This window comes from Onychomys torridus, chromosome X (genome assembly GCF_903995425.1).
Source record: "Onychomys torridus chromosome X, mOncTor1.1, whole genome shotgun sequence".
NCBI classification, from domain to species: Eukaryota; Metazoa; Chordata; class Mammalia; order Rodentia; family Cricetidae; genus Onychomys; species Onychomys torridus.
The window spans coordinates 70401784-70417768 of NC_050466.1; the positions used below are offsets into that span (position 1 = coordinate 70401784).

General features: G+C 37.7%; 1 protein-coding gene across 1 annotated transcript in view; it reads right to left on the reverse strand.

Moving 5' to 3' along the window:
- Positions 1–1837: 1837 nt before the first annotated feature.
- Positions 1838–15985, reverse strand: part of Cfap47 (cilia and flagella associated protein 47) — a 236379-nt gene continuing 222231 nt past the window's right edge. Inside the window, exons 64-65 of the mRNA XM_036173897.1 lie at positions 10051–10219; positions 1838–2050 (exon numbers count right to left, since the gene is read on the reverse strand). Coding sequence (XP_036029790.1) covers positions 1838–2050; positions 10051–10219 — 382 coding nt within the window. The remainder of the gene's footprint in view (positions 2051–10050; positions 10220–15985) is intronic.

Below are 15985 nucleotides of genomic sequence, written 5' to 3' on the forward strand. Positions count from 1 at the left end.
AAAAAACAAAACCAACTAACCAAACAAACAAAAACTCCAAAACAAACACAAACAAAAAACTTTGGGATGGAAGCTGTAGTATGGCCCTAATGTATATATACAGCATATACTCTTTAGTCTTCTATACATCTTTATTTGTAAGTGTTCATTGGATATTCGTCTGGTTTGAGACCTGAGGCTTCTGCTACATTGTCAAATTTGGTCCTCACTAGGACTTCTCTTGGATATCCTGTTGTTGCCATGTGTCGTGGAGATCCTGCAGCTTTGGATTAGCAGATCTAGCTCCATCAATTAATAGATGAGGTGGATGTTGGAGTGGGCCCTCTTTCTGGGCCTGGGTGGTAGCTGGGTTGGTCAGACTGCTAGATTTTCCTCATCATCACCACCTGGTTGAGCTCTCCAGCACTGCCCTGGGATAGCACACACAGTGTAGCAGACATCAAAGAGTAAGACCAGTTCTCCTGCTCTCGCAGCCTTGGGGCCTGCTGGCCTACATCCACACTACCAGGGTCAGCTCTGCTGTTTTGCCCAAGCCAGGTGCAGGCCCCTTTCTTCTGCTGTCATGCCCCCCAAGCCAGCTCTCCTGCCTGATGTAGGTAGCAAAGGGTGGAGTGGGGGTCCCTCTTTCCCTTACCTATACTACCACATGGCACACAGAGGTGGATGGGGCCAGCTCACCAGCACCCCTGCCAACATGGTCAGCTCTACTGTGCTGCCTGGCAAGGTGCAGTGCCTGCTGTCTCAAGTGCTGCAGCTGGTGAGGAGCAGGAGCAGTTTTCCAATTCTCATGACCTCACAGCCAGCTCTCCCACTTGCCACAGGCAATGAGGGAAAGGGAAGGGGAGCAGGGTCAGCTCTCCCACCCTCATGACCTTTGATCTGCTTTCCTGCCTGCAGTAGGTGGAGAGAGGCAAGGGGTAAAGGGGACATATCTCACTTCCCACTGTGTGACAGACAGATAGTGGGCTAGCTTTCCCACTCTCATGCCTTCAGGTGAGGTGCAGGTCCTGCTCTTGCTCTCCCAAGTGCTGTAGCTAGTGAGGGGTGAGGCAAACAATATGCAGCCCCATCCTCACTGCCTTTGGTGTGAACAGGAGCCACAAACATCAACACAGACCATGGCTGCAGCAGGGCTATGGACACATACACGGCCCTTGGCAGCAGCCCAGACCCAGATGACACCATGGTCCCAGCAGTGGCATGGCCCTTTGATACTAACATAGCCCTAGGTGGCCACCCAGCCCCCTGATGTCTGCCTGGCCCTTGGGGGCAACATGGGCCATGGAGATGGACACAGACCTTGGCTGCTATTGGACCACTGACCGAGACATTGTCTTTTAGGGTTACACACTAAATTTATCACTAGTCTTTTAAATAATGTAAGGAATTGACCACTAATACTAACATTGTTGCTTAAAATTATGTTTCAGAAGCCTGGTCATAGTGGTGTATGCCTTTAATCCCAGAATTTGGGAGGCAGAGGCAGGTGGATCTCTGTGAGCTGGAGGTCAGCCTGGTCTACAGAGCTTGTTCTAGGACAGCTAGGGCTACACAAAAAAAAACCCTGTCTCAAAAATCCAAGTCCCAAACCAAACCAAACAAAACCCATGGTTCAGTCTTGCACTTTAAAAATAAAGAAATTCCAACATTTATACTAAAAACCTATTTTAAAACAAAAACACAAGTCAGAAATGAACTACATCTTATTAAAAGAACATAAATTGTCAGCAATTAAAAAAAAACAAAGCCCAAGAAAGTGCATTATGATTATCCCTCAAAATGAGACAATAAACAAAATATTCAATTCTACTTGAGACCAAGGAATGTTTAAATATTTTTATTTATACTTCTTAACTAAAGAAGAACCTTTAATAGTAGAAGATACACCTGTGCGTCGAAGTTTAGCATTTTCATGAATAAAATTGTGTTGAATTGGTGGAATGCTGCCATATGTCTTGTTAGTAGCATCAATTTTGGGTTTTACATGTACCATTGATTTTGGTGGTGGAGGTAACCCATTTATTTCATACAGACAATATATTTCATCTGTCTGAAAATTAAGAGATGGAAAGATAATGTAAGAAATATCAAGAGAACTAGAAAGATTAGGGAAACATTTATCATTATTAGAAGTTTCTATATGTTGTATGTGGTATGGGAAAGGTAAAAAATATGGTTTTCTCTAGAATGAAAAATACTAACGCAGAAATAAATTAGGTAAATAAAGTAAAATTTCACGATTGTGGTCATAGAAATGATTGGCAAATTACAGTAATATGATTTCTGGATTATGAAAGTATAGACATTAAAAATATACTGAGAGGTCTAAGATCATTGAAAACATTTATAATATAAATCCAGGTAATATAATTTATAGGGGAATTTATTTTAAAACCCTTAATTTTTTTCTGTAAATAGGCATAATTCCTAACATATGCTGAATTAGGCATTCTAGAATTGCCAACGTTTATATTCAGTCTTTACCATATTTAGGTTAAGTCCATAGCTTCTGCAGAATTTGCTGAAGCCATTTGGGCTTGGACCATGCATGCTAAGAAAATTATTTTAAAGTAAGTCCTCAAGAAACTGAATATTGCAATACACCAGTTTAGATGTCTAATGCAGTATCTATAAATAAATACTGAGTAGGTGCACACATTTTTTTCACATCAAACATGACCTTATTTTAATCACATATAGCTCTTTTATGTGCTATCTGTAGTATTTATACATCCAGAGTCAATGATTCAACAGTTAAATAAACCTAGGAACAAAATACAATTTGAGTTAAGTATCACTGCACTTAATATGGGTATGTTTGAAATCTGAAAAAGAAAGCTAGATTTTGAAGGTTGTGCATATGCCATTCTAATTTTTTTTAAATAAATATTTTTTCTTTATTATTATATGTTTTAAATTTTATACATCAGCCATGAGTTCCCCTGTTCTCCCCCCTCCCGCACCCACCCCCATCTTCCTCCCAGTCCCTCCCCTCCATTCCCATGTCCTCCAGGATCAAGGCACCCCTGGGGATTCATTTAAACCTGGTGGATTCAGTACAGGCAGGTCCTGTCCCCTCCTTCCAGACTGAGCAAAGTGTCCATGTGTAAGCCCAAGGTTTCAAACAGCCAGCTCATGCAGTAAGGAGAGATCTTGGTCCCACAGACTGGGTGCCTCCCAAGCACATCAAGTTATTCAATTGTCTCACTTATCCAGAGGGCCTGATCCAGCTGGGGGCTCCACAACCTTTGGTTCATAATTCATGTGCTTCCATTCATTTGGCTATTTGTCCCTGTGCTTTTTGCAATCTTGGTCTCAACAATTCACGCTCTTGCAGACCCTCCTCTTTCTCGACAACTGGACACCGGAGCTCCACCTGGGGCCTGGCTGAGGATCTCTGCATCCATTTCCATCCGTTATTGGATGAGAGTTCCAAGACGACTTAGGGTGTTTGGCCATCTCATTACCAGACTAGGAAAGATCAGGCTTTCTCTCGACCATTGCCAGCAGAATACAGAGGATATATCATTGTGGGTTTCTGGGGACCTCTCCAGCACTCTGCCTATTCCTGTTCTCATGTGGTCTTCATTTATCATGTGGTCTTCATTTATCATGGTCCGTTATTCCTCATTCTCCCTTTCTGTTCTTGATCCAGCTGGGATCTCCTGCTCCCCTAAGCTTTCTTTCCCTCAGATCTTGCCCTTCATTACTCCCACTGTCATCCATGTTGTTCATGTAGATCTCATCCATTTCTCTGTTATTGGGTGATCCTTGGGTCTTTCCTAGGGTCCCGTTTTCTAGGTAGCCTCCGTGGAGTTGTGTAGCAGTCTAGTCATCTTTGTTTTACATCTAGTATCCTCCTATGAGTGAGTACATACCGTGTTTGTCGTTCTGAGTCTGAGTTACCTCACTCAGGATGATTTTTTCTAGATCCATCCATTTGCCTGCAAACCTCATGATGTCATATTTTCTTTATCCATTCTTCAGTTGAAGGGCATCTAGGTTGTTTCCAGGTTCTGGCTATTACAAACAAAGCTGATATGAACATAGCTGAGCAAATGCCCTTGTGGTATGATTGAGCATTCCTTGAGTATATGCCCAAGAGTGCTATAGCTGGGTCTTGGGGGAGATGGATTCCCAATTTTCTAAGGAAACGCCACATTGATTTCCAAAGTGGCTGCAAGCTTGCATTCCCACCAGCAGTGGAGGAGAGTTCCCCTTGCTCCACATCCTGTCTTCTGTGGTTTTGATCTTAGCCATTCTGATGGGTGAAAGGTGGTATCTAGCGTTGTTTTGATTTGCATTTCCCGGATATTAGGGATGTTGAGCAATTCCTTAAATGTCTTTCAGCCATTTGAACTTCCTTTGTTGAGAATTCTCTGTTTAGTTCTATAGCCCATTTCTTAATTGGACTGTTGGGGATTTTGATGTCTAGTTTCTTGAGTTCTTTATATATTCTGGATATCAGTCCACTGTCAGATGTGGGGTTGGTGAAGACCTTTTCCCATTCTGTAGGCTATCACTTTGTCTTGTTGACCGTGTCCTTTGCTCTACAAAAGCTTCTCAGTTTCAACAGGTCCCATTGATTGATTGTTTCTCTCAGTGTCTGTGCTACTGGTGTTATATTTAGAAAGTGATCTCCAGTGCCAATGTGTTCAAGAGTACTTCCTACTTTCTCTTCTATCAGGTTCAGAGTAACTGGATTTATGTTTAGGTCTTTGATCCACTTGGACTTAAGTTTTGTGCATGGTGACAGATATTGACATCCAGTTATGCCAGCACCATTTCTTGAAGATGCTTTTTATTTCAATTGTACAGTTTTGGCTTCCTTGTCAAAAATTATATGTTCATAGGTGTGCGGGTTAATGTCAGGGTCTTCAATTCAATTCCATTGGTCCACATGTTGGTTTTTATGACAGTACCAAGCTGTTTTTATTATGGTAGCTCTATAGTAGAACTTGAGGTCGAGGATTGTGATGCCTCCAGAGGTTGTTTTATTGTACAGGATTCTTTTGGCTATCCTGGGTTTTTTGTTTTTCCATATGAAGTTGAGTATTATTCTTTCCAGATCTGTGAAGAATTGTGTTGATAATTTGATGGGAATTGTGTTGAATCTGTAGATTGCTTTTGGTAATATCGCCATTTTTACTATGTTAATCCTGCCTATCCATGAGCATGGGAGACCTTTCCATTTTCTGACATCTTCTTCCATTTCTTTTTTCAGGGACTTAAAATTCTTGTCATATAGGTCCTTCACATGCTTAGTTAGAGTAACCCCAAGATATTTTATATCATTTGTGGCTATTGTAAAGGATGATGTATCTCTGATTTCCTTCTCAGCCTGTTTGTCTATTGTACATAGGAGGGCTACTTATTTATTTGAGTTGATCTTGTATCCTGCCATGTTGCTGAAGGTTTTTTTAGCTCTATCAGTTCCTTGGTTGAATTTTTGGGGTCACTCATGTATACTATCATATCATCTGCAAATAGGGAAAGCTTGACTACTTCCTTTCCAATTTGTATCCCCTTAATCTCTTTATGTTGTCTTATAGCTCTGGCAAGAACTTCAAGTAGTATATTGAATAAGTAGTGGGAGAGGGGACAGCCTTGCCTTGTTCCTGATTTTAGTGGTATTGCTTTGAGTTTCTCTCCATTTAATTTGATGTTGGCTGTTGGCTTGCTGTAGATTGCCTTTATTATGTTTAGGTATGTTCCCTGTATTCCTGATCGCTCTAAGACCTCTATCATGAAGGGGTGTTGGATTATGTCAAATGCCTTTTCTGCATCTAGTGAGATGATCATGGATCATGGAGTTTTTTTTCTTTGAGTTTGTTTATATGGTGTATTACATTGACGGACTTTCGTATGTTGAACCACCCTTGCATCCCTGGGATGAAGCCTACTTGATCATGGTGGATAATAGTTTTGATGTGTTCTTGGAGTCTGTTTGCCAGAATTTTATTGAGTATTTTTGCATCAATGTTCATGAGAGAGATTGGTCTGTAGTTCTCTTTCTTTGTTGCATCTTTGTTTGGGTTAGGAATCAGGGTAATTGTAGCCTCATAGAAGGAGTTTGGTAATATACCTTCTGCTTCTATTGTGTGTAACAATTTAAAGATTATTGGTATTAAGTCTTCTTTGAACATCTGGTAGAATTGTGCAGTGAAACTATCAGGTCCAGGGCTTTTTTTGGTTGGGAGACTTTTCATGACTGATTCTATTTCCTTAGGAGTTATTGGACTATTTAAATGGTTTAACTGGTCTTGATTTAAATTAGGTATGTGGTACCTATCCAGAAATTTATCCATTTCTTTTAGATTTTCCAGTGTTGTGGAGTAGAGGTTTTTGAAGTATGACCTGATGATTCTCTGGATTTCCTCATTGTCTGTTTTTCTGGCCCCTTTTCATTTCTAATTTTGTTAATTTGGATGCTCTCTCTCTGTCTTTTGGTTAGTTTGGATAAGGGCTTGTCTATCTTGTTGATCTTCTCAAAGAACCAACTCTTTGTTTCATTAATCCTTTGTATTGTTCTCTTTATTTCTATTTTATTGATTTCAGCTCTAAATTTGATAATTTCCTGGCGTCTGTTCCTCCTGGGAGCCTTTGCTTCTTCCTGTTCAAGGTCTTTCAGGTGTGCTGTCAAGTCACTAGCATGAGATTTCTACAGCTTTTTCTGTGGGCATTCACTGCTATGAATTTCCCTCTTAGCACTGCTTTCATAGTATCCCATAAGTTTGGGTATGTGGTGTTTTTATTTTCATTGATCTCTAGGAAGTCTTTAATTTCTTTCTTTATTTCTTCCTTAACCCATTGGTGATTCAGTTGAGCATTATTCAGTTTCCATGAGATTGTAGGATTTCTGTAGTTTTTCTGTTGTTGAAATCTAATTTTAAATCATAGTTGTCTGATAGAACACAGGACGTTATTCCAATTGTTTTGTATCTGTTGAGATTTGCTTTGTGGCCAAGTATGTGGTTGATTGTAGAGAAGGTTCCATGGGGTGCTGAGAAGAAGGTATATTCTTTTTCGTTTGGGTGTAATGTTCTGTAGATATCGATTTAATCCATTTGAGCCATAACATCAGTTAGGTCCATTATGTCTCTGTTAAGTTTCAATTTAGCTGATCTGTCCAGAGGTGAAAGTGGGGTGTTGAAGTCTCCCACTATTAATGTGTGGGGTTTTATATGTGATTTAAGCTTTAGTAATGTTTCTTTTACATATGTGGGTGCTCTTATGTTTGGGGCATAAATGTTCAGAATATAGACTTCATCTTGGTGGATCTTTCCTGCAATGAGTATGTAATGTCCTTCATCATCTCTTTTGATTAATTTTAGTTTGAAGTCTATTTTGCTGGATATTAGGATGGCTACACCAGCTTGTTTCTTAAGACCATTTGATTGGAAATTCTTTTCCTAGCCTTTTATTCTTAGGAGGTGTCTGTCTTTGAATTTGAGGTGTGTTTCTTGTATGCAGCAGAAAGATGGGTCCTGTTTTCATATCCATTCTGTTAGTCTGTGTCTTTTTATAGGTGAATTAAGTATATTGATATTAAGGAATATTAATGACCATTGATTGTTCGTTCCTGTTGTTATTTTTATTTTTTGGTGGTAGTGTGTGTGTACTTCTCTTCTTTGGGTTTTACTGCTGTGGTGTTATCTATTGCCTGTGTTTTCATGGGTGTATCTGCCTTCCTTAGGTTGGAATTTTCCTTCTAGTGCTTTCTGTAGGGCTGGGTTTGTGGATAAGTATTGTTTAAATCTGGTTTTGTCTTGGAAGGTCTTATTCACTCCATCTATGATGATTGAAAGTTTTGCTGGGTATATTAGTCTAGGCTGACATCCATGATCTCTTAGTGTTTGCATTATATCTGTCCAGGTCCTTCTGGCTTTCAAAGTCTCCATTGAGAAATTGGGTGCTATTCTGATGGGTTTGCCTTTATAAGTCACTTGGCCTTTTTCCTTTGCTGCCCTTAATATTCTTTCTTTATTCTGTACATTTAGTTGTTTAATTATTATGTGGCGAGGGGACTTTTTTGGGGGGGTTCTAGTCTGTTTGGTGTTCTATAGGCTTCTTGTATCTTCATAGGCATTTCCTTCTTTAAGGTGGGAAAGTTTTCTTCTATGATCTTGCTAAATATATTTTCTGTGCCTTTGAGTTGGTATTCTTCTTCTTCCTCTATCCCTATTATTTGTAGGTTTGGTCTTTTCATGGTGTCCCAAATTTCTTGGACATTTTGGGTCATGACTTTGTTGGATTTAGTTTTTTCTTTGACTGATGAATCTATTTCTTCTACCGTATCTTCAACACCAGAGATCCTCTCTTCCATCTCTTGCATTCTGTTGGTTATACTTGCCTCTGAAGTTCCTGTTTGTTTACTCAGATTTTCTATTTCCAACATTCCTTCTGCTAGTGTCTTCTTCATTTTTTCTATTTCCCTCTTCAGGTCTTGGATTGTCTCCCTTGCTGTTTCATGATTTTCATTCAAGGATTTATTGTTTTCTTCTGCTTTAATTGTCCTTTCCTCTAGTTTTTTATAGTGTTCTTCCCATTTTTTGTTTGTCTGTTCCTCTACTTTATTTTTGATTTCTTTTATATAAAGCTCTAGCCTCTTCATGTTGTTACTTGTAAGGTTATTTTCTTCTTCTTCTTCCATTCCGTGATGTTCATGTCTAGCTGTTGGAGAAGGGATAAGTTCTGGTGATGCTGTATTGCTCTTTATTTTGTTGTATGTACTTTTGCCTTGATGTCTGCCCATCTCCTCTAGTGTTCATTCTTGGTCTTATCAGTGTACTTGGTCCAGAGATAGTTGACAGATTTAGGGAGCCTCTCTCTGGTCCAGATGGAAGCTCTGGTCCAGATGAGAGCGCTGGTCCAGATGAGAGTGCTGGCCGGATAGGTGCTGAGGGGCTGGACTCTGAGTCTCGGGAAGTCCCTGGGGTCTCTTTATTTTGTCCAAATGGGAGCTCCTGTTGTCCAGATGGGAGTTCCTCTGGTCTGTGGTCCAGATGGGAGTTCCAGGTCGGGTTGGAAGCTTGGGGCTGGCCTCTGATTCTCAGGAAGTTTCTGGGGTCTCCAGCAGATGGGTGTGGGGGCAGGGTGTGGAGATTGCAGTGTCTGCCTGCAGTCTTGGAAAAGGGGAGCCTTCCTGCAGGGCCCGGGGATTGGCAGGAATCTGGGGCCAAGTTGGTCAGGTCCTCGGAGTGACCTGTGTCCAGAGGTGGGACTCAGGCACAGTTGCCTCTCTGAGTATAACCTAGGCACTCACCAAAAATAATAATTTTTAAAACAGGCTTCAATATGAATTCATCTCCCATATAAACCTTGATCAATATTTGAAATAATAGTGAAGGCAATGAGGAATATGCAGTAAGGTAAAAGAGGATTCATATCTGATTCCATAGGTTCTATAAAATCTTAGAACAATGAAAAATAATTCTCTTAATAACTAAATTTTCATTTTCAATATTCATTAAAACAATGACATTTTCTTCTGTTATTGACAGTGATTAATTGTTTGGTTTAAAAGTTTAGGGATTTCTTTTGCAGCAGAAGTTGTAGAGTTATATGATGACAACATGCACTTTATGTCTATGCTACAGAATGTAAACTGTGGTAATAGTTATCTTTTTCAAAGAATTGGAAAGTTGTCCTTAGCCCCAAATTAAGACACTTATCTTACTGGATAAAATTTCAAAACTGTATTTACCTTAACTGTTAGCAAAACAATCACTTTAAGGGTCTTCCACAGATACAACCTAATTTACAATTCATATTTAATTAAAAAATTTACTTTCTATTTTACATCAACATTTTGACAATATACTGTAACCAATGTTTGCAAAAGGTATGTTTCAAATAATATAAAGTCCTTGAGTAAGCACGTTTTCAAAGAAAGTATTATGTGTCTATGCAAATCATCTATACATTTGTTTCTTAACATGAAGTGTAATTCCTTAATTTCTCCTACTATTAACTATTAACTATTTTATTATATTCCATACCTAAATTATTTGGCTTTGAAACTTAAAAGTTGTGTTTTCTAAAGCTTACCTTTACTACAAGTGTTGCTTGATATTTCTTACTGTACATTCTGGGTTTAAATCCTACAATGATGGGAATTCCTTTTGTGTAAAATGGAGGGAGTTCTCCAGTATGAGGTTTTACAAAAAAATCTCGATCACCACCTGGCAGAAAATAGGCTGTAAATGGCTCATAATACCTAGAAAAGATGAATGAAATCCATCAAATTGGTCATTACCTCATTGACTCTGTGAGAAATTGATGGCTAAATCATAACTTCTGCTCCAACAGACCCATAGTTCAAAATGAATACTGAATGCTTGCAAAAATGTGTGAGGTGGCATTTTGAAAATTACCAAATAGTGTCTGACCTAGTTTTCTTTCGGTTACTGTGGTAAAACATCATGATCAAAATAACTTAGGAAGGAAAGGTTTATTTGGCCTACACTTTGCAGTCAGTCTATCACTGAGGTAAGTCAGGGCAAGATCTCAATCAGAAGCTGAGGCAAGAACCAGAGAAACACTATTCACTGGGTTGTTTCCACATACTTAGCTTGCTTATGGAACTCAGGACCATTTTCCCAGTGATGGGGCCACCCATAGTGGGTTTAGCTCTCTCATATTAATTATCAGTCAAGGCAATGCCTAACAGACAAGATTACAGGCCAATCTGATTGAGGGCATTTCTCAGCTGATGTTCCCTCTTCTTAGGTGTCTCTATAGTTTGTGTCAATGTGGACAAAAATTAACTAGAATACAGTCATTCTTTTCTCAGAGTGGCAAAATAAGTTGTTTCACTTATATCCTATGTTCATAATGTACTAACACGAATGTTGTCCCTATAAAAATTGGTCAAATTCAGTGCCCCGGATGAAAAGTTAGTCATTTGTAAATAAACTCATATGTAAAGCAATTGACCACTAAAGCCATTATAAAGCCTTTTGTCTCTACTTCTGTTCCATTATACTATTTACATACTTACCAGAGTTTTCTACTTGCTAAGTACTATTAAGTTACTTGAGTCTCATTAAATATTTATAGGTTTGAAGATAAGATTATTAAAGTATGAAGTAGGGGGACATTTATGTTCCAAGCTACCATTTGATGTCATGATAGACTACAACTGAGAAAAAGAATGTTAGTTAAAGAATTTCTTAGTTTAATAAAACAGGGTACACTGCAAACAAGTTTTAAGTTCAGAATTTAAAATAAACTAATAGAGTTGCATGTAAAAGATCAAATGTGGCTATTGAAAACAGGTACAATAGTGCAACATAGAAAAAGACATGGGACAATTCAGGTTGCCAGTCACTGATCCATTCAACAAACACATACTGAGTATCATGGTGGAAGACTGGAGAACAGGTTCTGTAGGTATGGGTGGCCTGGATTTGAATCATAGCTCTATGTAACATTTCAAGAAGTTTACTAAATCTTTTTGTACCCCAGTTTTGTCATTTCTTAAATTAATAAAGAGTCAAGTCATTGCAGCAATGACTAATCCATGGACAGTGGTTTGAAGGGATTACCAATATTATTTCAGTCATCATTATCATTGTAGTTTTAAAATATTTTATAACTAGTGCTAGGAAATGATGGGTAATGCAATAAATGAGCTGAATAACACAGAGTACCTAGAAGGATTACAATAGGAAGCTGATAGACAGATATTCACAGGAATCCATAAATCTCCCTTGTCCAGAGAGACATCCATTAAAAAAAATATATATATGGAAGAATTCTCTTTGTGAGGAACAGAGAAACCAGTTAAGAAGCTGTGGTTACAGGTCCATATTGCCATGCTTGGTTACTAGCTTCTTTTAAGAAATGCCTTTTTTTTTTTAAATGACATGGTCTCTTGTATCCTAGGCTGGTCCCAAACTCACTATGTAGCAGATGATGACTTTAAAACTTTAATCCTGTTGCCTAGTCTTCCAGAGTGCTGAGGTTAAAAGAATGTAACACGATGCCCAGTTTATACAGTGTTGGGGATCAAACCAAAGGCTTCCTGTGTGCTAGGCAAGCTGTCAACTGAATAGTACCCCCATACCACAGACTTTTTAAATGTGAAAAACTTAAAGATAGAAACTAAAGTAGATCAACACTCTAATGGATTTCTCAGAAATTAAAAGAAACACAATAGACTATTACATGTAATTATATTTAAGAAAATTTGAAAAATAAGAAAGGAATCCACAAATTCTTAGCAAAGTAAAACCTGTCAATGGACTGGTTCAATAGGTTTGTACAAATGATTTTAGTAGTAATTTAAAACTTTCCTGTGAAGAAAATTACACTATCAGATACCTTCTCAGAAGAATGCTACCTGGCATTCAAAGAAGAGCTAGTATCAACAGCATCAATCCTTCTTTAAATTCACCCTCAAGTAACTGTACCTTATATCATACCTCCACAAAATACAGAAAAAAACAAACTTCACCCAGGGTTATCAGAAAAAACAAAAAAACAAAAAACCAAAAAACTTAAGTTAGGGTAAATGTAAATGAAAGAAAACATAAAAAATGTAAAATCTTGAGTTGGCTTATTAATAAGCCAACAAAATTCAACCAAGTCAACAGAAATATAGCCAGAAAACCCTAAAAAGAAAAGATGTTTAAAGTAAACAAAATGAAGGGTAAGATATAAGAGACACTTTAGAAATAATAATGATCATCAGAAACTAGTTAAAACAATCATAAGCCCAGACTAAGAGAAAGCTTAGGAGTGAAGGGAAAGTATCTAGAAATATATAATCTCTACAACTGACAAAGATATTGAAAATCTAACAAGACTTTTAAAATAAGATTGAGATTATATGAGCCAGATGGTTTCACTAGTGTATGATACCAGCATTTAAAACATACATTTTTATTACATTTTATTTTTGTGTATGTATGTGTATGCACATGTGTATGTATGTGAGTACATAGGTATATACGTATATGTGTACACACACTGTGTGTGTACATGTGTGCCAAGGAGCATGTGTGTATGACAAAGGACATCTTGTAGGAGTCGGTTATTTTCTTATACTATGTGTGTCTCATGGATTGGATTGTCAGGCTTGGGGCCAGGATCCTTTACATGCTGATACATCTTGCTAGCCCATCGAACATGTTCTTTAAAGAAGAATTAACATAGACTCCTCTTAAACTCTTGAATACTGAAGACAAATGAAGTAAAACAAAATAAAACAAAACTTCCTATCTCATTTAATGAGGTCAGTATCAACCTGATCTCAGAAGCAGATATTGACTATGTAAAAATAAATAAATAAAATAAAAAACCACACGGCTAAGTATCTTTAATGAATACAGAATCAAACTACTAATAAAAACAATTAACTAGCACATTTAAAGAATTATACATGGAAACCAAGTAAGTTTTCCTCTGGGAAGAAAACAAAAAGAAAAAATCCACACAAGGACGATGAGGTATGCATATTCATGGACTGCTAGAACCTCTAGGGAACAAATCAAGGCTAGCTAGGGAACTAGAATAGTAGGCATGTGATGGCATAAACACACTGGTTTTAGTTGCAAAAAGACAAAAGAAAGTGGAAATTTGAACATGGGAATTCAGAATCTATTTCAGAGGACACAGACCCAATTAGAGGATATTCTTCTCTCAATGTGAGGTTCAGAACATTTTAAGGCACAGACAAAGCCTCATAAAATTCAGTGCTTCCATAACAGATCATTTAGATAATGTTAACAATTTTAACTGGAAGGGGGAAAGAAAGGAAGAGGCAGAGGAAGAGAGAGAAAGCACTCTAGTGCACAGCATATGGTACTTGCAAAAGCTCAGTGTATTAGTTAAAGTTTCTATTTCTGTGAAGAGACACCATGACTATGGTAACTCTTGTGAAAGAAAACATTTAAATTGGAGCTGACTTATAGTTTCAGGGGTTTAGTCCATTGTCATCATGGTGGAAAGCATGGTGGCATGTAGCCAGACATGCTGTTGGAGAAGGGGCTAAGTTCTACATTTTGATCCTTAGACAACAGAAGGAGACTGAGACACTAGGCCTAGCCTGTGCATATAAGACTTCAAGGCTTGCCTCCACAGTGACACACTTCTAATAATGTCATACCTACTCCAACAAAGCCACACCTCCTAATAGTGCCACTCTCTATGGGCCAAGCATTCAAACGTGTGTCTATGAGGACCATTCCTATTCAAACCACCAGACTCAGGAAGAGGTAGTCCCAGGAAAAATGCGATTTGACACTCTAGCCATTTTTACAAGCCATTTTTACAAATTAAAATGACTTTAAGATTTCATCTTACACCTGTCAGAATGGCTAAGATCAATAACACAATTTAACTCTCATCCTGGTGAGGATGTGGAGCAAGGGGAACACTCCTCCATCAATGGTGTGAGTGCAAACTTGTACAGCCACTATGGAAATAAACATGGTGGTTTCTCAGAAAACTGGGAATCCATTTACCTCAAGATCCAGCTACACCACTTTGGGGCATATACTTAAAGTACGCTCTATCCAACCACAAGGATACTTTCTCAACCATGTTCATTGCAGCTTTATTCATAGTAGTCAGAAAAAAGAAACAAACTAGATCTCATACAACAAAAGAATGGATATAGAAAATGTACAATTACACAATGGAGTATTACTCAGCTCTTAAAACAATGACATCATGGAATTTGCAGGTAAATAGATGGAAATAGAAAAAAAAATATCCTGAGTGAGGTAACCCAGATCCAGAAAGACACACACAGTAGGTATTCACTTATAATTGGATATTAACTGTAAAATAAAGGATTCAGTCTATATCCAATCCTGAAACATAACTATTTTCTTAAATAACATTACTAGGATTCAAACACAGACATGGAAATAAAATTCATTCCATTATATGAGTCAGCAATTCCATGTGAAATATATGCCTTACACTACTGAATATGGTCAAATATACATGCTCCATAGCAAAGAGGTGAAAACATTTATTGAATGGATTTAGTGAATGGATAAAATGAATGCATTATATCCACAGAACAGAATATTAATCAGCCATTCAAAGGAAGGAAGTATACTCTGCTGGCTAATATGTCTGCAATTCCTCTCACTTGGAATGATACGTCAGGAAGTTTACGACAAGTTCAAGGCTGGTCCTCTGCACACTGTGAGAATCTGTTTCAAAAATTAAAAAAGGAAACAAGTACTCACATATGGCAAACATGGGTGAGCCTTGAAAAATGCTATGTGAAATAAACCAGACAAAAAGGCCACTCTGGTTATATAAAATAGGCAAATTCATACAGATAGACCCAATTAACTGTTACTAGAGAACTGTGTGAAGGGAGAAGGGTAGTAATTGCTTAATGAATGAGAGATTTCATTCAAGAGAAATAAATATTTTTTGGTACTAGATAGTGGTGATTGTTGAAAAATATCAGTACTAAGTTATCCAACTGCATAACCGGAAATGACTGAAACGATAAATTTAAATGTATCTTACTACAGTTAAGTTCTGCACCATGTAATGGTACACAGTAAAATTATAACATGATGTTAAAATCATAGGACAATACTTAGATTAACTAATCTTCTGTTTCAACTTCATTTTAAATAAAGGCAATCTGGGCAAATACATTTAAAAAATTAGATAAATAAGACAACAGCAACATCAAAACAAATGGTGTTAGGAATAATGGATATCCATATATCTATTACAAAAATCATTGTACAAAAATCAATGAAATCAAGATCTTAATGTATGAACTGAAACTGAACTAGTTAGAGAAAATATTGGTAAAATACTAGAAGACACAGTCACAAGTTCAGGCCTTTCTAACAAGGACTCTACTCCTTCAGAAATACCATGACTTTATTGTCTTCAAATAGTGTGTTGCATGAGATTAAAGTGTCTGCACAACAAAGATAACTAATCAAGTGACAAGATAGAGAGAAAATAACTACTATGCTAGAATATATAATGAACT